Source organism: Trachurus trachurus (genome assembly GCF_905171665.1).
Source record: "Trachurus trachurus genome assembly, chromosome: 14".
Taxonomy (NCBI): domain Eukaryota; kingdom Metazoa; phylum Chordata; class Actinopteri; order Carangiformes; family Carangidae; genus Trachurus; species Trachurus trachurus.
Window position 1 is genome coordinate 165,266 of NC_139903.1, and position 25,209 is coordinate 190,474.

At 45.4% G+C, this 25,209-nt stretch overlaps 2 protein-coding genes across 2 annotated transcripts in view; one reads left to right on the forward strand and one right to left on the reverse strand.

Moving 5' to 3' along the window:
• The window catches only part of cpeb4b (cytoplasmic polyadenylation element binding protein 4b), a 197,025-nt gene that overhangs the window by 120,002 nt on the left and 51,814 nt on the right, over positions 1–25,209 (forward strand). The gene's annotated exons all lie outside the window — the stretch shown is intronic.
• Positions 8,110–23,818, reverse strand: adad2 (adenosine deaminase domain containing 2; the record flags this gene model as incomplete). Its single annotated transcript, XM_083986975.1, has 13 exons — positions 8,110–8,220; positions 8,817–8,949; positions 11,166–11,403; positions 11,446–11,478; positions 12,432–12,640; positions 15,946–16,134; positions 18,538–18,688; positions 19,897–20,025; positions 21,322–21,466; positions 21,579–21,728; positions 21,828–21,918; positions 22,783–22,937; positions 23,789–23,818. 13 exons carry the CDS (start codon positions 23,816–23,818, stop codon positions 8,110–8,112), a joined length of 1,764 nt encoding a protein of 587 aa, XP_083843101.1.

The window sequence follows — 25,209 nt, forward strand, 5'->3', positions numbered from 1 at the left end:
CGGAGTCTCATCGGACCCGACTGGCACCAAGCCGGAGGTCGGAACAAGGCTCATATTTATTCAGATCTATGAATAATAGAATATCTATTTGGGTCAGTAAATGACGAATGTACAGATCATATTGACGCTCACTCTCTAATCTTTACGAGTATCTGATTATCAATGATAGTGTAATGAAGGAAGGTGTCTTTTCTTCCTAAACGTTTAAATTGTAAATTAGTAAAACAATTATTAAATAAATCTAAGTAGCTCCTCGTTATCTGGAGCCACATTATTATTCTCTGCAAAAATGGACGTGGTGAAGAAAAATGAATAATCAACAGTTACTCTGACTGTGTAGATTCGTCTTCATCCAGAGACAGAATCAGTTTCCTCCTTCAGCAGCTTCCAGGCAGTTTGACAGTCACTTTTATTCAAGGCCGGATCCATCCAACAGAAACATGTTAGATCATCTTGACCCACATTTCAAACTGTCTGAATTAGAATCTGATGAAACTTTGAGCTCCACGTTAAAATCAGAGTGAATCTCTGAGACATAAAGGACTCATCAGTCAAAGTGTCCTTCAGCTGTCGTTGTCTCTGAGTCTGTGTTAATAAATAAAGTTTTCTTCTCTTTGTAGATCTTTATCAACCAGTATCCGTTTAACGGCACGGTGGCCTTCATCTCTCTGCCCTCGGCGCTGCAGCACAGCTTCCCCCCGGGCAGCCAGGACCAGAACCCCCGGGTCCAGTTCCAGTTCTACGGCATTCCGCTGCTCTTCCAGGTATTTATTCCTCCCAGAGTTCAGCGTGAACGTTGTACCTCGTTTCTCTCTCTGAGCTTCTGCTCCGGTTCTGACCCGATGCTGCTGAACCTTTCAGAGCAGCCAGAAGGGCCGCGCCCTCAACACCTTCGTGGTGTCGGCCAGCGTCACCAACGCCACCGCGCCCATCACGGACCTGGAGGAACACGTCAAGGTCACGCTGCACCACCTGATCCCCAACACGGTGAGACCAGCTCCGATCAGCTGATACATCACTGATGAACCAGTTCAGGCCTTTGATGAATTTTTATTTATTTATTTATTTAAAAAGGACAGTGTGCAGTGACATTAATTATTGAGAAAAATAAAAAGATGGCTGCACCAGATTTAGCGGAGCCGCTAATTTCCATCTGTAGTCCTCTGGGGAAATGGGGTAACATGGGGTACTTAAATAAATATAACAAGGATTTTGACAAACAAATGATTGCGACAAACATGGCAATTAGAAATAGGTATGTAAGTACATAACAACATGACAGTTTGAAATTTGAATGAAACCCTTTCATCTTCCTCTCTGTTCCAGCTGAACAAAGACGTCCAGTGTGTCTACTGGAACTTCAATAAGAACGGTAGGTGCTGCTCACATCTTCACATCTGTACAAACACATCTGCACCAACCCTGTGACTCTGATCGTGTGTCTCATGTCAGATGGACACGGAGGCTGGGACGACCACGGCTGCAGGAAACACAACAGCAGCTCCGACTACACAACCTGTCTGTGTGACCACCTCACACACTTCGGAGTTCTTCTGGTACAAAACCTGTTTCTGCTTCACTGAAGCTCTGGAGTCATAATCATGAAGCGTCTTAGAGACGTTTTAGTCTCCAGGGCTGAGAATCAGTGGAATTTAGTCTCAAATATAATCTATTTATCAACTTCCTCCAGGCTAAGAATCACTGCTACTCCTCCAGATGGTTCAGAGACCTCCAGAGATCAAACTGCTTATTAGTAGACTGATTATTTTATTTTCCAATCATAAATGTAAGATCTCTCTAGATCGATCATTTCACTTTGTGTTTCACTGCAGGTTTTCATGTTTTTTTTTTTTTTTTCCCAACATTATCTTTATTGAGTTTTCACAATATTTCCAAAATACATAAATATACAGAAAAAAGAGTGCTCTCACATCAAGGAAGACGTCAGGGATAACAAAATTATTGTCCAGCATTCAAATTGTCCTTCCTTGCAAGTCAAGTATTTATGAGATAACATAGAGCAACACTTAGGTGAAAGTATAAGTATATAAAAAACAACAACAACAACAACAACAACAACAACCCGAACAATAAAGGTTTCTCTGCCTTATCAAGAGTTAGCCAGGTTATTTCACTATTGTGCGTGGATCAAAAATACAAATTTAGATGTACAGTTCACACAGAATTAAGAAATCAAATATCAAAAGAAAAGAAATTATTTTGGATCACTGCAAAGGACTACCGACAACTACGCCTCGTCAGCTTCATTCCCCACATTACTTAAATCCACACTCTCCATATATTCCATAAAATGACCCCAAATGTTTTGAAATAGTGGTAGTTTTCCTTTTATAATGTAAGTTATCTTCTCCATAGGTAAAGTTGTGGATATTTCCTTAACCCAGTTGATGAGTTTTGGTTTACTGGTACTCCTCCATGACAGTGCTATGACTCTTTTTGCAAGCAGTAAACATAAATCCAGGGCAGAGGTTTTCATGTTTTAACTCAGCAGTTACATGACTGATGGTGTGTGTTATTGTTACCTTAACGCGCGTGTGTGTGTGTGTGTGTGTGTGTGTTTGTTTGTGCAGGACGTGTCCAGGACTCAGGTGGACGCCACCAACGAGCAGATTCTGACCATCATCACCTACGTGGGCTGTGGAGTCTCCTCCCTGTTCTTAGGAGTCACAGTTCTCACCTACACAGTGTTCGAGTAAGAATCCAAACTCCAGGTTATAAAGTATATTTATATTTATATATCTATATATGTTTCTACTTATTGTTTTATTGTACGTGACTCAGGATGATGAACTTGATCATGGAAACTGAGTCTGCACCGTTAATGAACCTCTGCGTTGAGCTCAGTGGGTTATGAACAGTCAGAATGGGTTCCTGCAGCTGTAATGACTTGAGAAGTCTCACTCCACTGTCTTAGTCCAGCTAGTTGGACTAGTGAGACTTGTTGCGTAGGAACTGATGAAGCTCCTTGGATAAGAGGCCAAACGTCTTCCCAGATAAATAACAAGTCCAGTTGCCTACCATTCAATTTTCCCAGAAAAGAACGATGACCTGGATGAATAGACTTTTCCCCTCCCCGTCTCTCAGGAAGCTGCGGCGGGACTACCCGTCTCAGATCCTGATCAACCTGTCCCTGGCCCTGCTGGGCCTGAACCTGGTCTTCCTGCTCAACTCGTGGCTGGCGTCGTGGGGCGTGCAGGCGCTGTGCGTGGCCGCGGCCGCCGCGCTGCACTACTTCCTGCTGGCCTCCTTCACCTGGATGGGACTGGAGGCCGTCAACATGTACTTCGCCCTCGTCAAGGTCTTCAACGTCTACGTGCCCTCGTACATCCTCAAGTTCTGTGCTCTGGGATGGGGTGAGTCCAGAGTCCAGAGTCTGGGACCGGGAGCTGGGACCGGGAAGCAGCTGCTGACGATCCTCCTGCTAAAGGAGAATTCTGGTCATTTTTGACCCTAAATCGTTGTCCTGATGGTCCCCCAGTGTTGGTTGGAGCAAAAAACGCGACTAAAATTGCTGCAGACAAACCAGAGTTACCATGGCTACCCGGCGCTAGCGATAGCCACAACGCTAACCTATGGGGGCAATTCTTTCAACCACAACAAACAGTCAGAAAACAATCAGATATCTCTGGTACATGACTGGAATCCTTAGAGACACCACTGAACTCATATAGTGTAGAGTAGAAACAGTATAAACTTTGTGTTTTTGCATGTAGCCACTCACCTCAGATAGCCCAACTCTGAAACATCCCAGAAAGACATTACTATCCCATCACAGAGAGAAACTAACACTTTGTCCTTGTTGTGATGATTTCTTTACTAAATAAACGGTGGAGCAGTGCAGTGGTGATGTCCAGAATATCTCTGACCGTTTATTTTAGTAAAGAAATCATCAAACCTAACCTAACCCCAACACTGGGTGACCATCAGGACAACGATTTAGGGGTCAAAAATGACCGGAATTCTCCTTTAACGCCTGTTGTCCTCTGCCTGCAGGACTTCCTCTGGTCGTCTGCGTCCTGGTGCTCATCGTCAACAGAGACGCCTACGGCAGTCACCTCTACACCGACGGACAGCCCGGCTTCGACTCGGAGGACCACTTCAACAACTTGTGAGTCCCAGGTTCACGGACGACGTCAGACTGTGTTTCAGACAGAACCAGAACCGCTGCATTGTGATTGGTTGTTTCCTGTCTCCCTCAGCTGCATTGTGATTGGTTGTTTCCTGTCTCCCTGAGCTGCGTTGTGATTGGTTGTTTGGTGTGTCCCTCAGCTGCTGGCTGCAGGACAACGTGACCTTCTACGTGTCCGTGGTGGCCTTCGCCGCGCTCGTCTTCCTCTTCAACACCGGGGTAAGACAGCAACCTCGTCCAGACATCCAGACATCCCATCATTCCCATCATTCCCATCATTCCCATCATTCCCATCATTCCCTAGCCTGGTAAACCAGCCTCTTGCAAAAATGCATTTCATTTCATTTCATTTCTCAGAGAGTCTGGCCTCATCCCCCCTCTAAGCGTTTGGGGGGCGGGAGCTGGGTGGGAGTAGTAGCGTTGACAGACAACCTCATTCAGCCAATCAGCAAGTTGGTGTAGTGACGGGCTTTGCACCAGTCGGTCCCTGATTGGCCAACGTGCTGTGTCAATCACAGCGGCGACGCTGATTGGCTCGGCCTTCTGAGGGTTTCAGGCCAAGGGGATGAGGCCAGACTCTCCCTCAGAATGAAATGAGTTGCATTTCCTGGAGCGGCTGGTTGACGAGGCTAATCATCCCCGTCATCCCCGTCATCCCCGTCATTCCCATCATCCCCGTCATTCCCATCATCCCCGTCATCCCCGTCATCCCCGTCATCCCCATCATTCCCATCATTCCCGTCTTGTTGGATCTCTGACGTTGTCTCTCCGACCCCCCTCCAGGTGTTCGTGGTGGTTCTGGTCCAGATCCGCCACATGCGGGCCAACCGCCCGGCGGGGACTCGTGGTGGACTGGTCCAGGACCTGAGGGGCGTGGCCAGTCTGACGCTGCTGCTGGGACTCAGCTGGACCGCCGGACTCTTCACCTTCGGCCCGGCTCGAGTAGTCCTGCTCTACCTGTTCTCTGGACTCAACTCTCTGCAAGGTCCTGATGTGTCCTAGTGTCTCCTACTGTCTCCTACCGCACTGACAGATCACAGCCTCATTAGTGTCGCAATAAGACGGTGACGGTGTCAGCTGTCAACGCACCTCGTCTGTGTGTGTTTGTGTGTGTTTGCAGGGTTAGGGTTAGTACAGCAGTATGTGTGTTTACATCAGTGTGTGTCACTGTTTGCTCACCACACATGCAACAACTCATTTCACATTCATGATTCAACAGGAAGCAGTAGAAAGGGAAAAGCAGACGGAGCTGAATGATGCAACAGATTCACAATAGATTCACCTCCAACTCCTCATTTCACTTTCTGTTTCATCTGAGTGACGCAACACAAACCACACAACCCACACAAACAGCTTTGTTGAAGGACAAACCCCGTGTATCTGCAGAGGAAACACAGACACTAACCTGGTCCTGGTCCTTCCTCTTCAGGCCTCTTCATCTTCCTCTTCCACTGCCTGATGAAGGAGAACGTGAGGAAACAGTGGAGGATCCATCTCTGCTTGGGACGCTTCAGACTGGACGAGTACTCAGGTACGACCCCTGACCCTAGACCGCCATGTCACTGACCGCCATGATGTCACTGACTGCCATGATGTCACCTGACCCTCATGAGCCGGTGCATATTCTCATTTGTCCAGGTCATAGTATTTCAAAGGAGGTTAAATCAAAAGCAACTGGACTTAGTTATTTGTCTAGGAAGACGTTTCATCTTCATCAGTTCATGTAGCATCTGACCAGGCTGCACTGCAAAAACTCAAAATCTTACATCTTACTCAAAATGTCACTTCTAGTCAAAACAAATCAAATTATACTCAAAATAAGACTCATCACATTAAAAGCAGCTTGTTTTTAGACACTTTTTACTTCTTTCAAGCAGATTTTCACTTTAAATAAGTAGAAAAATCTGATAGTGGAGCAAGTTTTTCTTTCTTATTACAAACACAAAAAACTTGCTTTCACTGGCAGATTTTTCTACTTATTTCAAGTGAAAATTTGTTTGAAACAAGTGAAAATGATCTAAAAACAAGTTAATTTTTAGGTGATGAGTCGTATTTTAAGTGGAAAGAGATTAGTTTTGACTAGAAATGAGACATTTTGACAAGAAATAAGACAAATATTCTTGGAAAGATGTTGAGTTTTTGCAGTGTGGGACTTCTTCCTAGACAAATAACCAAGTCCAGTTGCTTTCCATTGAAAACTCCTTTGAGACCCTCATGATGTCACTAGTCATGATGTCATTACAGTCATGATGTCACTGACTTCCTGTCTCTGTCTCCGGTCCAGACTGGAGCAACTCGGCCTCGGCGGTCGTGGCCAAACCCAGACCGCCGCCCCCCCGGGCCTCGGTGCCGTCCGTCCACTCGGTGAAGTCCAGCTCCACAGAGAGCACCTCGGCCTCGTCGGCCTCGTCCGACTGCAGCCAGAGGGACTGGAGCTGCAGGAGACCGGACCTGGGTGAGGACGACAACATCTAGTTCCCCTCAGATCCTCTTCAGTGACGCTGTCGCTGCTCATCACCCGCTCTGCTGGGACTTTATTCTCCTAATGAGTTCTCTGATCCTCTGTTGGTCAGTCATTTAAAGGAGCAGCTGAAAGGTGTAATTCATCCTGACGACTCCCTGACAGACAAAGTCAATGTCACTGCACAGACATGAAACAACCCCTCAGCCTTTTCTTCACCGACATCCAGCAGCTCCATTCATTCAGAGCCACCACTCATCAGTCTGTTTCTCCTTCAGGTTGTTCACTGGTGTCTCATTCCCTTACAGGACTCTTTGTGAACTCCCTGTCCCTCCCCGCGGCCCCGAGGAGCCCCGCGGCCCAGAGGAGCCCCACGGCCGCGGCCCTGGGCCTCCTGCAGCAGCAGAGATGATGAAGCAGCAGCAGACATCTGCATCCACACGTCAACATCTGTAGACGAGTGTTTAATTAATTAAAGCTTCATTACATCAACCGACGTGTTTTTGTTTTGACTAAATGTTGTAAAAGAGCCTGTGATTATAAAGTCATGAGTGGTTGCATCAGTTCCAAGGAGGAGTTGGTTGCCAAGCAACTGGTGAGTGGAGCCATGGTGACAATGAACCACGGTAACCACGGTAACCACATGAAACAATAACAACATGTTCAATTTAAGAGACGACACGATGAGTCTGTCTGGCTCCTTCATCATCATCACCTCTGACCTCACACACATTAACCTACAGACCATAATGTCACTGTGATACAGAACTGATGCTGTGTTAAAGGGATAGTTCAACATTTAGTCAAACTGGCCCATTGCCATAATCCCTATAGTCATAGCAGTAGGTTTGTTACCTTTAATTGTCGGTGCAAGCTGTTTTTAGAACGGTGGAGCAGAGCCGTGAGCTGCTCAGAGCTACGCTACGGAGGCTCATTATGGGATTTCACCACGCTATGAGATAACACAACGTTACCACACAGAGTTGTTTTAGAGGGAAATACAGAGACTGTTGATGAAAAACTGTCCCTGAAGGCAACGTGCATCAGTGGTTTTGCATGAATTTCCCTCTAAAACAACTCTGTGTGGTAACGTTGTGTTATTATCTCATAGCGTGGTGAATCGAACCAAACTGCTATGACTATAGGGATTATGGCAATGGGCCAATTTGACTAAATGTTGAACTATCCCTTTAACTAAACTGATGAAGTGATGTGTTTCCTCCTCGCTGCAACAGTCTGGTGTTGTCTGGTGTTTCTCCATCTTTACAACAAGTAAAGTACCCCCCCCCCCCTCCCTCCCTCTGCTCATTCAAACTCTCATCTCCACTGTGCTGAACAACAGAAAGCTTTTCTTTATTTTTTTCTCCAAACATCGACACAAACTGAAAACAGCAGCGAAGTCGCGCGTTAAACAAAGGCAGAGCCGCTGATCTGATAAAAGGTGATAAAGAGTCAAACGTGAACAGAACCAGAACAGGTTCGATTCCCGGGGACCGGCTCAGGCGCTGAAACAGTCGACCAGCTTCTTGGGCTCCCAGGGACCAGCATGGACCTTCAGGAACTGCTCCCGGACCAGGTCCTTCACCGTCTGGTAGATGCCCGCCTCCGCCTGGGGGAGACATGATGACATCACCACGCAGCGTCACACAACACACACACACACACACACACACACACACACACACACACACACACACACACACACACACACACACACACACACACACACACACACACACACACACACACACACACACACACACACACAACAGACTCAACAAAACTCAAATCTTTCCAAGAATATTTGTCCTTTTTCTTGTCCAAATGTCTCATTTCTAGTCAAAACTAATCTCTTTCCACTTAAAATAAGACTCATCACCTAAAAATGAACTTGTTTTTAGATCATTTTCACTTGTTTCAAACTAATTTTCACTTGAAATAAGTAGAAAAATCTGCCAGTGAAAACATGTTTTTTGTGTTTGTAATAAGAAAGAAAAACTTGCTCCATTATCAGATTTTTCTACTTATTTCAAGTGAAAATCTGCTTGAAAGAAGTAAAAAGTGTCTAAAAACAAGCTGCTTTTAATGTGATGAGTCTTATTTTGACTAGAAATAAGACAAATATTCTTGGTAAGATATTTGAGTTTTTGCAGTGTGTTGTTGCAGCTCTCACACACAGACACACACAGACAGACAGACACACACCTTGACGCTGTGGTAGGTGGGCAGCTCCAGCAGGTAGCTGTGTCCTCCGGCCTCGGCCACTTTACGGAAGTACGAGTAGAGCGCTCTCTTACACAGTCTGGAGGAGAAGCCTGGACCGCTGACCGACGGAGAGCTGGACACACACACACATGCTCAACGTCTAGTGTTGTCACGATACCAACATTTTGGTACCGGTATTGGTACCAACATGTTTTTCGATACTTTTCGGTACTTTTCCAAATAAAAAGAGAACACAAAAAATGTCATTATTGACTTTATTTTAATAGAAAATCTTAGAACTATAACATATGCATCAGTAAATAATCAGTAAATCAGTAGATAGTTACTGCTGCTGCAGGATTAAATTTCCATCTATATTATTCTGAACTCTTCTTAAATTAAAACATTAGTGGTCTGTTTAAAAATGAATATCAACTTGTTTTCTTTGCATTATTTGAGGTCTGAAAACACTGCATCTGTTTTGTTATTTTGACCAGTTTTTGGGAGAAATTGTTATCAGTAGTTTATAAAATGAAACACAAACGTTCATGTTACTCCCCCCCCCCCATCAACGCAATATCGTTCAGTTATTCATCTCCGCGTAGCGCTGCTTCGCTGTGTTCACTCACACACTCAGAGAGAGAGAGAGCATGCAGCCAGTGGTGGTGCGCGGTAAAAACGAAACGTATCCACCAGCAGTGTTTGCATTAATTAACGAGTCTGTGGCGGCCCGTCTCTCTCTCGCGCGCTGGCGAACACACACAGACACACACATAAACACAGGCACAGGCACATGGACAGGTGGCGCTGTAAAGGTAATAAAAAAAAAAAGCACCTTGCTTCGTTTGTGCCTCACTCACTCGCTGCGGCTCAAATTACAAAGCGGCGACTTCATGTAGCGACATCACCGCTGCCGGCGGCGCAAAATGAAAGTACCGGTCCCATCTAAGCGCAGTATGGTACCTTTTTAAATGCGTCAGTACCCCGGTACCACTCTAGTACCAGTATACCGAACAACCCTATCAACGTCACACACTGTGTTCACACTGTTACACTGGATTAATGAACTTTAAAAGAGACGTAATGTTCTGTCTCTTCTCCACAGATTAAACCAGATTAAACCAGTTCCCAGGTTCTTAAAGTCCTGTCTCTTCTGCTTCGGTCCAAATCCTCCAAAGATCAAACATCACAGACAGCTCTCTCTGCTCTCTGGTTTCAGTAGCAGCGTTTACATGGGTCCAAAAATCCTATTTACAATCAAATTAAGAGGTCAATCAGATTCTAAATGTCTCATGTAAATCGGATTGTATTTGGGATCGGATTGAAAGAGGTCGTCTACACCGATTGATAATCAGCTTCATGCTGCATGTTAACGGGGATTCGGTTGATAGAGCAGATTATTCATTCTGCACGTGCGCGTCATAGCACGTAGGCGTCACGTATAAAAAAATAGGAAACAGGAAATAGGGCAGACTGTAGCAACGAAGGCTGCAGCCGCTGAACTGAGACACAGTTTATTATAATCGGCTTCAGCTGGTCCATGTAGACGCAGACTGAATGTGGATCGCTTTATTTAGTGTTCATGTAAACAGGTGGAATAAGATTCATTTAATACGATTGTTTATAATCAGATTGAGGAAAACACTGCATGTAAACGCAGCTAGTGTCTACCACTGTTGTCCACAGGGGGCGCCAACACCAACACTACATGACAGTTCTTTGTAGAAGCTCTAAAGGTCCCATATTGTGCCGTTTTTCAACCATTTCACAACCAACCACATTGTATCTGTTGCTTATTGCCCCCAAATCAATCTTTAAAGGGACAATGAGGAGTTTGTATCTGGTTCTAACAAAGTCTCATATTAATGTGGATGAATCTACGTTACCAACTTGTTAATGGTCCATTTAGATAAATATATGGTTTTGTCGGAATAAGCCTGTGCATATTCTCATTTGTCCAGGTCATAGAGTCTCAAAGGAGTTTTCAATGGAAAGCAACTGGACTGGTTATTGAAAACTCCTTTGAGATATTGTTTTGTCTTCATAGTTATTTTGATATTATTATTTAGTGGTCGACTCGTCCAGTATTTCCTACTTTCAGTTTCCCGGACGCTGCCCGGCGGCTCATGGGAATAACGCCACCGGATCGCTAGTTGGCATCGTTTACGGTCGGAACTACGACGGTATCTGATCGTCTTCAACCTCTGATCAATTAAAACATTCTTGGTAAATGTTTTCTCTTTCATCCGTCTTACACCGGTCTAAGAGTTTCACCGCACGCTGAGGCTCATGGGAAATGTAGTGAGAACACTTTGCTTTCTGAAACTAAAGGTTGTCTGGGTGTGTTACCCCTCGATGATGAAGCCCTCGCTGGCGTCCACCACCTCCACGTCCTTGTCGCCGTGGCACCAGTTGATGCTGAGGTTGTCATGGTGCAGCGAGGTCACCACCGGCCCCACGTAGTCGCCGCAGACGAAGGACACGTTGTGTTTCCTGTAGGACGGAGGCAGGAAGTGTTCCCAGCCGCCGTCCAGGCGCCTGGTGGTCACGTCACACACGTCCTCCTTCTTCAGCAGCTTCTGGCCGCCTGCAGCACAACAACAACACAACAACAGAACAACAAGGTCACACACGTCCTCCTTCTTCAGCAGCTTCTGGCCGCCTGCAGCACAACAACAACACAACAACAACAACATCACACACGTCCTCCTTCTTCAGCAGCTTCTGGCCGCCTGCAGCAACAATTCAATTCAATTCAATTCAATTCATTTATTAAGGACTGCACAACAAGTCGGCAGAATTTGCTTTTGGGTAGAAAACCTACCAGGTTAGGATGATGATTAGTAATGACAGACTAGAAAAATGAAATGAGGGTAACCCTTTAATTTACAGGCCGTTAATTACGTCATAATGTCTAAAAACAGCCAAGAAATAACGACTGATTGTGTAGAAACATCCCAGAAACAAACCGACTGGAACTGACAGTTGCAACGACTTGGTGGAGAAAGATTCTGTCCTTTCCCAAAAAATTCAAAGCATGAAAAGCAAGTGTAATCTATTACCTTTATGAAAAACAAGACATTACTATGAGGCTATTTCTTTAGCTGCCTGTAAATGAGCTAAATGTTTGTAGCAGGTGTAAATGATGTTTAAAGGGACAACGAGGAGTTTTGTTAAAGCAAAGTGTTTTCACACTACATTTATGAGCCTCCGCACCGTGAAATTCTTTGACCGGTGCAAGACAGACTCATGTTTTCATTCATCAAGAATTAAAGTCAGAGGTTGGAAGACGATCACATACCGTCGTAGTTCCCACCATAAACGGAGATTCGGCGGCGTTATTCTCATGACTCGCCACGAAACCGAAAGTAAAGAAACGCTGGTCGGCTCGCCCAGCATTTCCACCACCACTAATAATAACAAAATAACCATAGAGACAAAACCATAGATTTATCTAAAATGGACCATTAACAAGTGGTAACGGAGATTCATCCACATTAATATCAGACTTTTTTATAACCAGATAGAAACTCCTCGTTGTCCCTTTAACCAGTATCAGTGGCAGTAACAGAGGGCTGAGGGCCCGGGCTACATCCCATAATGCGTGGTGTTTACCTAGCACCATGCTGGTGATGTAGAGCGGCTGGATGAAGTGGCTGAGCAGCGCCCCCTGCAGCCCGGTGACGGCCCAGCGGCTCAGCTTGTCGCTGCCCGACATGCAGCAGACCCTGGCCCCCCACACGCTGGGCTCCAGGTAGGCCACCGGCACCAAGAGGCCCCGGGCGTGGTAGTGCAGCCTGGGGCCTGACCAGCTGCTGCTGCCTCTGGATACACACAACACAGACACACAACACAGACACACAACACACAGACACACAACACACAACCAGAACACACAGTTAGTCTCTGTAGAGGTCAACACACTGGAGCTCCAGGTAGGCCACCGGCACCAAGAGGCCCCGGGCGTGGTAGTGCAGCCTGGGGCCCGACCAGCTGCTGCTGCCTCTAGACACACAACACAGACACACAACACAGACACACAACACACAGACACACAACACAGACACACAACCAGAACCACACAGCCACAACACACAGTTATATGTTATATGTTACATGTTATTTGGTGTTGTCTATTTGTGTATGTGTTTGAATGTGTGGATCTTCCTGGCTGCAAATCAATTTTCCCTCTTTGGGACAAATAAAGACACTTTGACTTTGACAGACACACAGACACACAGACACACCTTATCTTCTGGAGGTGTATATTTATTTACTTATCCTTGCCTATATTAATGTTAATTTAAATCACTTGCTTTGAGCAGCTACTCTGTCGTATGAAGTATCCAATCATGTTGATAAGTTTTGTGCAATGGTATGGAAATGTTTGTATTGTTTGTTAAGTGGATGTTTGTGTTTTTATTGGGTGGCAAAGCAGTTTCCCCTTGGGGATCAATAAAGTTTTCTAATCTAATCTAACACACAGTTACTCTGTGTAGAGGTCGACACACTGCAGCTACAAGACATCGGTGAGTTACAATAATCACTCAGAAGGTCTTTATCAGCCTCCGTCTCTTCCCACTAGAGACCAGACATCAGAGTTACTTTACTTTATTAAACTCATCCAACTGCTTCTTTCTTCTTCTGCTTTCTAGCTTTTCTGTAAATTCAGTCTTTGTCCAGATCTCCTCCAAACATTTAGTTTCTTCATCAGATTATTCTCCTCCTCCTTCCTGCTCGTCTTCACTAACTACAATGAGACACGCCCACCGATGACGTCACACAACTACAATGAGACACGCCCACCGATGACGTCACAGCCTAGAATGAGACACGCCCACCGATGACGTCACAGCCTAGAATGAGACACGCCCACCGATGACGTCACAGCCTAGAATGAGACACGCCCACCGATGACGTCACAGCCTAGAATGAGACACGCCTGTCACTACCCGATCTGCGACGCTACCGGATCCGTGACAAAACTGGTCTGCGCATGCGCAGACCGGCCGCCATCTTGGACAGCTGCCTACGGCAACTCCACTTGGACAAACTTCATTTGGGCACTGCCCGATTTGCGTACATGCTTTAAGTTCTGTGAATTTAAAATACGGTACTGTGAAAATGATTAAAAAATAAAATAAAATAAAATAAAAACCGTGTAGGTCCGTCATAAGACAGCCGCGGCAGACTCGTTTGTTCAGTGAGTGTTGTGGTAGTTGTGATTGTTTGTGGTTGTCATGGTGATGAGGCCGGCGAGAAAAGAGGACAGTAAACATTAAAAGTCGCCTGTGTTCCTGTTTTCTGAGCATCAAGATCCAGACCACCACAACCAACCCTCAATTTACATTACTAATAAAGTATTTAAAAAAAATAAATAAAAAGATAAACCGTCTCTGGCGACGCACATAGGGCAGTGATCCTAAGTCAATTCAACTAAGTTTGTCCAAGTGGAGTTGCCGTACGTGGCTGTCACAGATCCGGTAGCGTCGCGGATCGGGTAGCGACAACGCCCACTGATAGGGATGGGAATTGATATGATTTTTACGATTCCAATTCCATTTTCTTCTGCTTAACGATTCGGTTCTTTATCGATTCTCTTATCGATTCTCATTTGGAAAAAAAAAGGACAACAAACTTTGTTCACGTTTGTACTAGGGCTTCCCCCAAATAGTCGACCAAGCATTACCGACCAAAAAGTCATTAGTCAACCTAAATTTCAACATTTGGAGGCGTGGCTTGTCAACATTAAGTCAAAATCAATATGACTGAACCATGTGAAAGGTTGAAGGGCTTTTAATTTGAAGGGCCACATACAGGAAGTCATGACACCCACTGTCAGTGTTTTTTTTTCTCTACACGGCAGGTCCCTGCGGTTGCGATATCGCTTATCGTTTTGAGCAACTTGCCAGCTTTTCTGATGTTGTTACGTGTCTGGTTTGGAGACTCAGAAAAAAAAAAAAAAGGACTCGAATTGATAAGGGAATCGTTTGCAAAGTTGGCAAACGATTCCAAGGAATTGAAACACTGGGAACCGATTCTCAACAAGAACCGGTTCTCGATTCCCATCCCTACACACTGGTGATGTCACACAACTAGAATGAGCCACGCCCACTGATGATGTCACAGCCCAAATGAGACACGCCCACTAATGATGTCATAGTTAAATACTGTACATGTAGTGATGTAGTAGTTAAATACTGTAGAGGAGTCGTCATGGAGATAAGACCACCAGATGACATCATACAGGTCATGAATCGTGATTGGTTTGAGTTCGGAAAGTCGGAGGAAACCATGGAAACACAAGTTCGGCTTGTGGCTAACACGGAGCTAATGCTAACACGGAGCTAATGCTAACACGGAGCTAATGCTAACACAGACACACACACGCCTTCGCGTTTTGGAACCTTTATTCCCGTGTGTGTATGTCTGTGTCTTTGTGTCTTTGTCTGTGTGTGGCCGTATTAGCGTTAGCATTAGCTCCGTGTTAGCATTAGCCGTTAGCTCCGTGTTAGCGTTAGCTCCGTGTTAGCATTAGCCGTTAGCTCCGTGTTAGCATTAGCTCCGCGTTAGCTCCGTGTTAGCATTAGCTCCGTGTTAGCATTAGCCGTTAGCTCCGTGTTAGCATTAGCCGTTAGCTCCGTGTTAGCGTTAGCTCCGCGTTAGCCGTTAGCTCCGTGTTAGCATTAGCCATTAGCTCCGTGTTAGAATTAGCCGTTAGCTCCGTGTTAGCATTAGCTCCGTATTAGCGTTAGCTCCGTGTTAGCAGGGCTTAGCAAACAGCGCTCTCTACCTTCAGCAGTAAACACAAGCACGTGTAGGGGGAGGTTTTTGGTTTTTTTTTTTACGACAGTGACATGTGCCTCCCAGAACTGTGGGGGAGCTCCGGAGAGGGAAAAAAAAGAGAAACCAACGAAGGAGCGAGCTATTTCCGGCCGACTTGCATAGTTCTGCTTTAACTACTGTACATGTTGTGAGGTTGTAGCAGTGTATTGAAGCGATGAGGTCGTAGAATGAGGTTGTAGCAGTGTATTGAAGCGATGCCTCAGTGAGTGTTGATGTATTGAAGCGATGCCTCAGTGAGTGTTGATGTATTGAAGCGATGCCTCAGTGAGTGTTGCTGATGAACCTGAAGTAGAAGTTGTTGGCCGCTCCCTCTGGACTCTGGTTGGTGTAGAGGTGCAGGCTGGTGTTGGGTCTGAGCTGCAGCTGGTGGCCGCTGCTGCTGCTGCTGCTCTCAAACACACACGCCTCGCTGCCCCCCGCCGCCGCCGCCGCCTCGCCGTCGAAGAACAGCAGCAGCTGTTTGTACAGGAACCTGACAACAACACACACAACACAACACAACACACACAACTTCTCAGTCTGCTACAGAAGGACAGAGGGATGACATCACCACTATGACCTCATACTGACAAACACTTTACACTAGGGTTTCTCAACGGGGGCGGTACCGCCCCCTGGGGGGCGTTCTGAACTTTGTGGGGGGCGCTGGGAGCGTGAGGGCTGAGAGGGGGGCGCTCAGGCAAAAATGAGGGGCGCCACAACTTGGCTCCTACAAAGTTCATTTGAGCTCTACTTTTTCAACTTTAATGGTTTCCCAACTTTTTAAGTGCAAATAACCGACATCAATAACCTACTTTTCAACTGATTTAACCCGCAAATATAACACTCATAATGCGGGAAATTACCGCACACGTTTCAAACCAACCATAGTGCGCACTACAGGAGCGCTGCGTCAGACTTAAATGACACACACACACGTCTTTGTATAGTTTACCCATAGGCTACTGAATGAAGTTAGATGGATTTTTTATACCAGTACAGCCAAACATTAGTGTAGGCTACAGCCTGAAGAAAGAGGAATAGCAGAGCTCCTATGACTGCTCGTCCCAGCGAGGAGCAGGTGACCCGAGCCGTCTTTTTATTTATTTTTCTATTCTATTAGTCTTTACAGGTGAAGCACACGCACATGTCCGCCCGACTTTACCCGACAGGGTTTTCCTGCCGATCTAAGGTGATTTTTGGCCGCCACCTTAATAGTTACAGCGTGCATGTTGGGTCTTTAGATAGCTATAGCCTCTTGCACAAACACCCCGTTTGAAGAGGGAAGCCCGTAAATTACCAGCGGAGTCATGTCAATAGAAACCGAGGGGGCAGGTGCCCTGTCAGATTTGAGGGATGATTTAAAAAAAATGTTTTTTAAGTTACTTTACCTTACTTATTATTTTACCATCTAGCTATGATCAGTGGTCATATTGAGTGAAATGTATTACAAATAATGTCATAGTCCATCTCAAAAATACATCATTGCCTTTTTCCAAAAATTACAACCCCCCTCCTTTTTTCATGGATGTGGTCTCTTCCGCCCTGACGCACACAAGCGCACCTTGCCTGCATCAGTCCGTGCTTGGGGTAAAAAAAAAAAAATGAAAAAAGTCTGTGCTTGGGGAGGGGAGCTACCTTCAATGGAAATGTGAGAGCAGTGTAACATTAAACTAGGGATTTCAAATGTTTAATCAAAGAGGAACTATGGAAGTCAAAAAATCAATACATGGCCATGTGCATTTGTTTACAATGAAGCCACGAAAAATCAATACATGGAGCTGTGAAATAAGTTTTTTTGAAATACATCCACCTTATTGTTCCACATTGTTAGCCAAGATAATGTTTCTGAAATTCAGTTGACCAACTTTTTGGTCCCCAGTTAGTGCCCAAAATAAGTGATTTGAGGGCATCCTCAAAAAAATTTTGCATGCACAATTGGACATTCTAGCACCAAATCAACAATCTCTTTTTTTTTTTTTTGACCGCAACATAGGGTTCACGTCATGATATTGTTTGTATTTTGAGCATTAAAACTTCCATAGTCCATAGTTTTCTTTGTTTGATATGTCAAGAGACTTTTGGTTAAGTAACCATGGACAGCTCCGTCATCATTACCATCATTATGGGCAGTTTTTGTTCTAGAGACCTGTAAAAAAAATTAATAATTTAGGTCAAATGCTGGAAATTTGAAGTCCGCTTTTTGAAAATGTTCAAATCCCTTGTGAAAACACACCTTCGTCATGAGGACAAACTGTTTTGGTGCTTGAAATGTTTACCAGAGTCTTAGCTTCACGAAAGCAGTGAAATATGAATAAAGTAACAGATAAGTGTAGAAAACAAGTTTAAAACGAAATTTTGTAACATTGTTTTTTTGTTGTTGTTTTTTTTGGGGGGGGGGGGGGTCAGAGGATCATGGTATGGTCAGGGGGGCGTTGGTTCAAAAAAGGTTGAGAACCACTGCTTTACACCTACACCTCACCTTAAACTGAAGCTGGAGCATTTCAACCAGGACCTGGTCTATACTGGTCTGTTGTGGTCTATACTGGTCTGTTGTGGTCTATACTGGTCTGTTGTGGTCTATACTGGTCTGATCTGGTCTGTACTAGTCTATACTGGTCTATACTGGTCTGTTGTGGTCTATACTGGTCTGATCTGGTCTCTACTGGTCTCTACTGGTCTGTACTGGTCCGTACTGGTCTGTTCTGGTCTCTACTGGTCTGATCTGGTCTGTACTGGTCTGTTCTGGTCTATACTGGTCTGTTCTGGTCTCTACTGGTCTGATCTGGTCTGTACTGGTCTGTTCTGGTCTATACTGGTCTGTTGTGGTCTCTACTGGTCTGTACTGGTCCGTACTGGTCTGTACTGGTCTCTACTGGTCTGATCTGGTCCGTACCTGAGCAGCGCCCGTCTGGCGGTGACGATGGCGTGACAGTCATGGACCATGGTCCCGTTGTAGCGGAGCCACTTGCTGCAGCTTGAGTGACCGGTTCCCATGGCGACCACCCGGTACTGGTCACGTACACGACCGGCGGCGTCCAGCACCTCTGAGGAGGGAACCAATCACAGCTCACCGATCACCGACCAATCACAGCTCACCAATCACTGACCAATCACAGCTCACCGATCACTGACCAATCACAGCTCACCAATCACCAACCAATCACAGCTCACCAATCACCGACCAATCACAGCTCACCAATCACCAACCAATCACAGCTCACCAATCACCAACCAATCACAGCTCACCAATCACCAACCAATCACAGCTCACCAATCACCAATCACAGCTCACCAATCACCAACCAATCACAGCTCCAATCAATACGGAGAGAGAAACGTGTTCCTGTCACCAGACTCTAAGAAATAATAATTATTGTTTATAAACATGTTAACGAGCTCTGGCCTGAGAATCAGACGTTACCACGGCAACTTGAGGTGGTTACCACGGCGATAGGGGCCCCCAGGCTAGGACAGACAGAAACGTGGAGGAAAAGAGTGATTTTCTGCCTCTGCACTGGTCTCACATTTAGGCTTACTGTGACAGAACGGTAACTCCTATCAGAACAAAACACAGATCAACAGTGCTGTAAGGACTTCCTGAACGATTTGGTGTGATTTGGTGTTTCTACAGTAAATACTTTGGAGACACTTGCGAGTTTAAAACATCAGGCCGTTCTGCTTCTCTCAGAAAATCTTTGTATTGGAGTCAATGAGGAGCAGAGACAGACGTGGCCGCACTTAGAGGCTGATAATTCAAATTCTCTAAGTCTCTCTGATATTTTGAGCACATCGTGAGAGACAGAACAAGTTTGTCTACAAATTTGGGGGAAAAAATCATGTGTGTAGAGTGTAACATAAAGCAGCTGAAACCAGTGGAAAGCTTAGTGGTGGTGACCGTGTAGTAGTCCGTTAAAGCCTAACGTTAGCTTTTTACTTCTGGACGTGGCATTAAGCTTCAGATACGGTAGAAAAGGAGTTCATATGTGAAGATTATCTCACTGAACTAAACTTGGAAGGATCAGAAACCTGTAGTAGTAGTACTAGTAGAAACTGGTGTTTTAGTCACAGAGCTGATTCTCTGACTTCATCCACAACACAAAAAACACGATGCAGAAACCACATTCACTTTCCTCACTGGAACCAGCGCCGTTAAGAGACTTCAGCCCTGGTGAAACTCTGTGTGACCTGTCAGCAGCAGAGACCCAGTGTGTACGCCTGAGTAGCTCTGATGACATGATGTTTGACCTCTGACCTCGGACCAGGACGAAGGCCGCCATGTGGCTCTTACAGCCGTGGAAGTCGGGCGACATCTTGAGGAGGCGGTCGAACGTCTCGCTGCTGATCGCCGCCATGTGGTCCTTGTGGCTGTCGCTCTGCCACGCTGGAGAGAAACCAGAGAGACCACACATCAGAGTTTTCCAAGACCAAGTCCATCCCTGTCTCCAGTCCCAGTCGTCATAGTAACCACGTGTCTTGATATTTACATTATTCCTCCTCAGCTACAAAGAAAAGATGATTGGATGTAAAATCTAAACCAGATTTAATGTGAACAACGTTTGGATTGAACAGAAGAACCTGCTGAAGTCTCCTCCCACTGTTGTTACCATGGTTACACCAAGTCGTTACCATGGTTACACAAGCAAGCAGATACTTTAGTACAACTATTTGAATTATCTGGAACTTATCCACAAGTTTCCGAACGTCATCTATGGTCAAAACCGGAAGCTGGTTTCGCATTTCCGGTGGAATTGTACGTTTCCGTTTCCATGGTTTTCAGTCATTGTCATAGTTGCGCTGGCTTTTAACACGGATGTCGACTTGTGTGATATCCATTGTTAAAAGCTGGTGTGATGATCCATGCGTTTTACAGATTTTAATTGAAAAAAAAAAAAAACATAAAATTCCACCGGAAGAGCAAAACCGGTTCAGAAAAAGGTGGATTGAATTACCGGTACATCACAGAAACCAAAGTGAGACAGAGACACACAGACATTGGTGGTCTGGACTGGTCTTGGAGATGTGGACTCAGGACTGGTCTTTTTTTAACTTGGTGCGGTTTGTATTCACATTGCATTTTTTCACAAGCGGATCAACTTTGTAAACAAAAGCACGTGTGTCCCACAGTCGCTCAGTCATTGGATAAAAATTATCAGCGGCATCTTCCACGAAAAGAGGCCATGGATGCGTTTCTTGCTGCCCTTTCAATTCGGTAGTATTTCCAGTTGCATCTGTCCTGTGCTTATTCATCCCTTGGAGGCTATGTGGCCGTTATGCAGCCGTCCCCGTGAAGGATGGTCAGACAACAAACAGGATGGTGCGCTTAAAAAACATAATCATTCTCTCAGGATGCTGCGTTGCCGATCGGCAGAAGCCTAGTCACATTTATTTCTGTTAACGGTTATTAATCGGATAACGACTTTCTGTTATCAGTTAAAAAAATATTAAGAATGTGCATCCTTAACGGCGACGGGTGCGTCCTCGTCCTCTCCAGCATCTGATAAATGTTTTCCACTGACCAGATATCAAGGAGGCAGCGTGTCTATCTGTGCTCCATGTCGACCCCACGGCTCATTGTTGATCATTTCCACATTTTCTGACAACAAAGGAAGCCTGTTGAATCCAAAAAGGCGCTTGGATTTTGCATTTGGTTCGGGAAAGGTTCGGTTTGCATTCACACCGTACGCGAACCGCACCAGGGTTCGTTTGGGACTCTGGTGCGGATCAAACCAGTGAACCGAGTCCCAGCTGCAGAGGTGGTCTCGGTCCACTGGTTTGATCCGCACCAGAGTCCGATAGTTTGTATTCACACCTCCACAAAAAGTCTGCACCAGAGGAAAAGTCAGTTTCAAGCGGACCAAACGAGCCTGGTGTGAATACGCCCTAATTCTTTAACTTTAACTGTAATACAACTTTAGATAAAACACTAAATGCGACCGTGTCTACTGCACCTTCAGACCGGGTCCCGTCCCGCCCCCCCAGCTCTCTGACTCGGTCCAGCAGCAGCAGCTCTTCATCCACGACGCTGCCGGACGGCGACATCCCCGGTAGAGACAGCACAGCTTCATCCTCACTGGAGTCTCCATCCTGAACACACACAACAACCTCAACCTTCCTCTCTACTGCTGGGATAACACAGGGTTAGGGTCGCCATGGAGACGGAGGAGAGTGGCCCGGTGTCTTCACCTCCTCCTCCTCCAGCAGGAGCTTCTCCTTCAGTCTGGGAGCTGAGGCCACATCCACGTCTCCTCCTCCAGGGAGAGAAGCTCCGTCCTCCCTGAGGGGAGAGAAGCCACACGGCCAATCAGATCATCAGCCGTGTTGCTAAAGGGACATTCACACATTCATCTAGTCTTGGTTATTAGACCCTTGATTCCACTTTACTCCTCAGTATTTTACATTATTCTATTGTTATGGTAGCTACTCTTTTTATTCTATGTATCAGCTGCTTGAACCAGTTGCCCCTGGTTTGATTAATAAAGTTGAGTTGATTGATTGATAAAGTTACACACTGACTTCACTGTACTATACAATACTATACAATTGGCTTTAGTCACAGCTTCACTACTTCCTGAAATAAGCCAGCTCGTTTATTTCCTGTTTTACATTATTGGACCAACTAATTAATCCAGGTGTGCCTGACCTCACAACAATGGTCAGACACACCTGGATTAATTAGTTGGTCCAAATTAATGCTGCTCTTGATCCGACCCTTCCTTCTATTCTGACTCTTTTAAACAGTTACAGAACCATTTGATTATATTATAGATTTTCCATCTGTGCTGAGCATCAGAATTGTTTGAAATTAATAATAAAAAAAGCCTTCCCTATATACAGACGCCTGTCTCTAACATATGCCAGGTCGGTTCGGCTCATATGCAACCCAGTATCACACCAAAGCTTGAAATACGCAACCCCCCCTGATAGAAAGAGATCATAAATCTCCTGTGTAACCGGGTACACGTCGGTTGGAAGCCCTGTTTACACGTGTAGAAAACATTGTTAACGTTGACAGCCCTATGGTGAACAGTAAAACCTGGTGGAGGGTATTGTGTAGGATGAGTGTATTGTGTAGGATGAGTGTATTGTGTAGGATGAGTGTATTGTGTAGGATGAGAGTGTGGAGCTGCTGGTCCGTCACCTCGGTGCTGAGGCTCCTCCAGAGTCAGTCCTCTGGACCGCAGTGGGACGGGGAAGAACCAGACCCGGCTCCAACAGAGACAGAGACCGGAGACCTGCTCCTCTCCCCGGGGAGAACCTCAGAGCTTCTGGTCCCTCCATGGCTTCAACACCCAGCTGCACAGACACACAGACACAGAGAGACGATGGAGGGGAGAACATGAACATCGCATCATCAAAACATCCCAGAGTCGCCATGCCAACATGAAGAGGAAGCTTAAAGTCTTGGGTCTTATGGGTATCATGTTTATTCTTTTAACTTATTCTAACAATAATGTATTCATCCTCAAAGACAACCTGACACATTGTGACCACAATGTGATTTCAATGGGAAAAAATAAAAATGATGGTTATTTTATAAAATAAAATGTAAAGGTCAATTTTTAGTCAAATGGCATGAAAATAAAACAAGAACAGGACACGAGGACTTTGCGGTTTTTTTGTTGAAACTGCAGAACTCTGACATCACCAGACTGACCCTAGATCTGTCATCATGACTCAGTGCAGCGTCGTTCAACCTGTTTGAAGTTACAAATGAACTATTTCCTTTTACATTTATTATAATAATTACTTATTTTTTCCCCCATTAATGTGACAACCAACTCCACCAAGATGTGACAGAGTTAACAGAAAACTAACTAACTCAGCTTTCCCTGAGTCAGTTTCTTTGTTACCAACCCATTGTGTAAAAATAATGAAGAGCTCAACATTTGCAAAGTGACATGAAACAAAATCCTCTCAACTACAGGTCGAGTGTCACTGCAACAAGGACCGTGCAGGTGAACTCTGGTCACTGATCATTAAAAAAAAAAAAGTGCAGAATTTTACATTTAAATTTAAAAAGAGAAACTTGACAATAAACATTTAAATGTAAAAAAAAAAAAAAAAAACAGTAGTTTAAAACCTTAACAACAACCCTTTAAAGCCTCTTCATGACAGCAGACGTTTAGAAGCAGCTGGTGTCTCACTGTGGACAGATCAATCAGATCATCAATCATCTTAGCCACGGTGTTAGCTTCTAGCTTAGCTTAGCTTAGCTTAGCTGCTAATGCTAACGGCTAATGCTAACGGCTCGGACAGGTGAAGCTGCTGCTGCTCCGAACAGAACCGAACCGGGTGGTGCTGGTGTTTAAACGGGTGAACAGTCTTTATAACTCCACAGTGAACAGACAGTGACATGTTATATATATATAATATATGAAAGCAGAGTTTAGCTACCTTCAGTGTGTCAGTCAGGACAGCAGCTGCTCATCAGTCTGATGAGGAGGGTCTCTGGGTCTCTGGTTGAGTCCAGACCATAGGTCCAGACAGAGGTAAGTGGGCGGGTTCTGTTGTTGTTGCTGTATTTTCATTGGTGCTGAATGGATTTGAATGTACATTGTGTAGGAATTCCCCCCATCTAGCGGTGCGGTTGCATATCTGAACGTATTCTTGATGTTGCATTCAGGTGAAATGGGGCAGACGTCAGACAGACAACAGACGCTGCATGTAACAGGATAAACAAGTGGTCTGCCAACATGTTGTCATGGTGATGTGGTATTGTTTTAGTAACATGACATCCGGTTGGTTTCCCGGCGGCCGTCTGCCTGACTGCACCTGAATGCAACACCGGTGCCTCCGTCCTTCCTCACACTACACAGTGGTGACAGTTTTAACAGGCCGTTTCCGCTTTCATTTGGATGCAGCTGTGATTCACCTTCTGAAGATCAAAAAAACTATCGCAGTTTCTGTCTTGACCTTCTTTTTACAGTCTATGGTCTTGACACAAAGAAACACTCTGGTTGTTGTGTGGTAGGCTATATTCATCATAACACACTCTGGTTGTGTATTCATCATAACACAGAGACAGAGAGTTCCTCAGCTCTCCACTAGAGGGAGACTCTCTACATTCTCTCCTTCAGTCTTTGTCTTTGACTCATCACCATCATTATTCACACAGGAGCATCTGTCTCTCCTTCTGTTCACCTCCTCCTCTCCCCCTCCTCCTTCTTCACCTCCTCTTCTCTCCTCTCCTCCTCCTCTCCTCCTCCTCCTTCTTCACCTCCTCTCCTTTCCTCTCCTCTCCTCTCCTCTTCCCCTCCTCTCCTCTCCTCCTCCTCCTCCTCCTCCTCTTCCTCTTCCTCTTCCTCTCCTCTTCCTCCCCTGTCCTCTCCTCCATCCTCCTCTCCTCTCCTCCTCCTCCTCCCCCTCCTCATCCTCCTCAGGCAGATTATCAGATTACTGCTCTGAGACGTTTCAGACTCAGTGAAAAGGGATTAAAGGAGAGAAATGTAATCTAGTGTAGTGAGCAGTGATGAAATATCAGAGTAATAACCAGAGAGGAGCTGCTCTATCCTGATTGGTCCAACACATCCTCTCCTCCTTTCCTTTCCTTTCCTTTCCTTTCCTT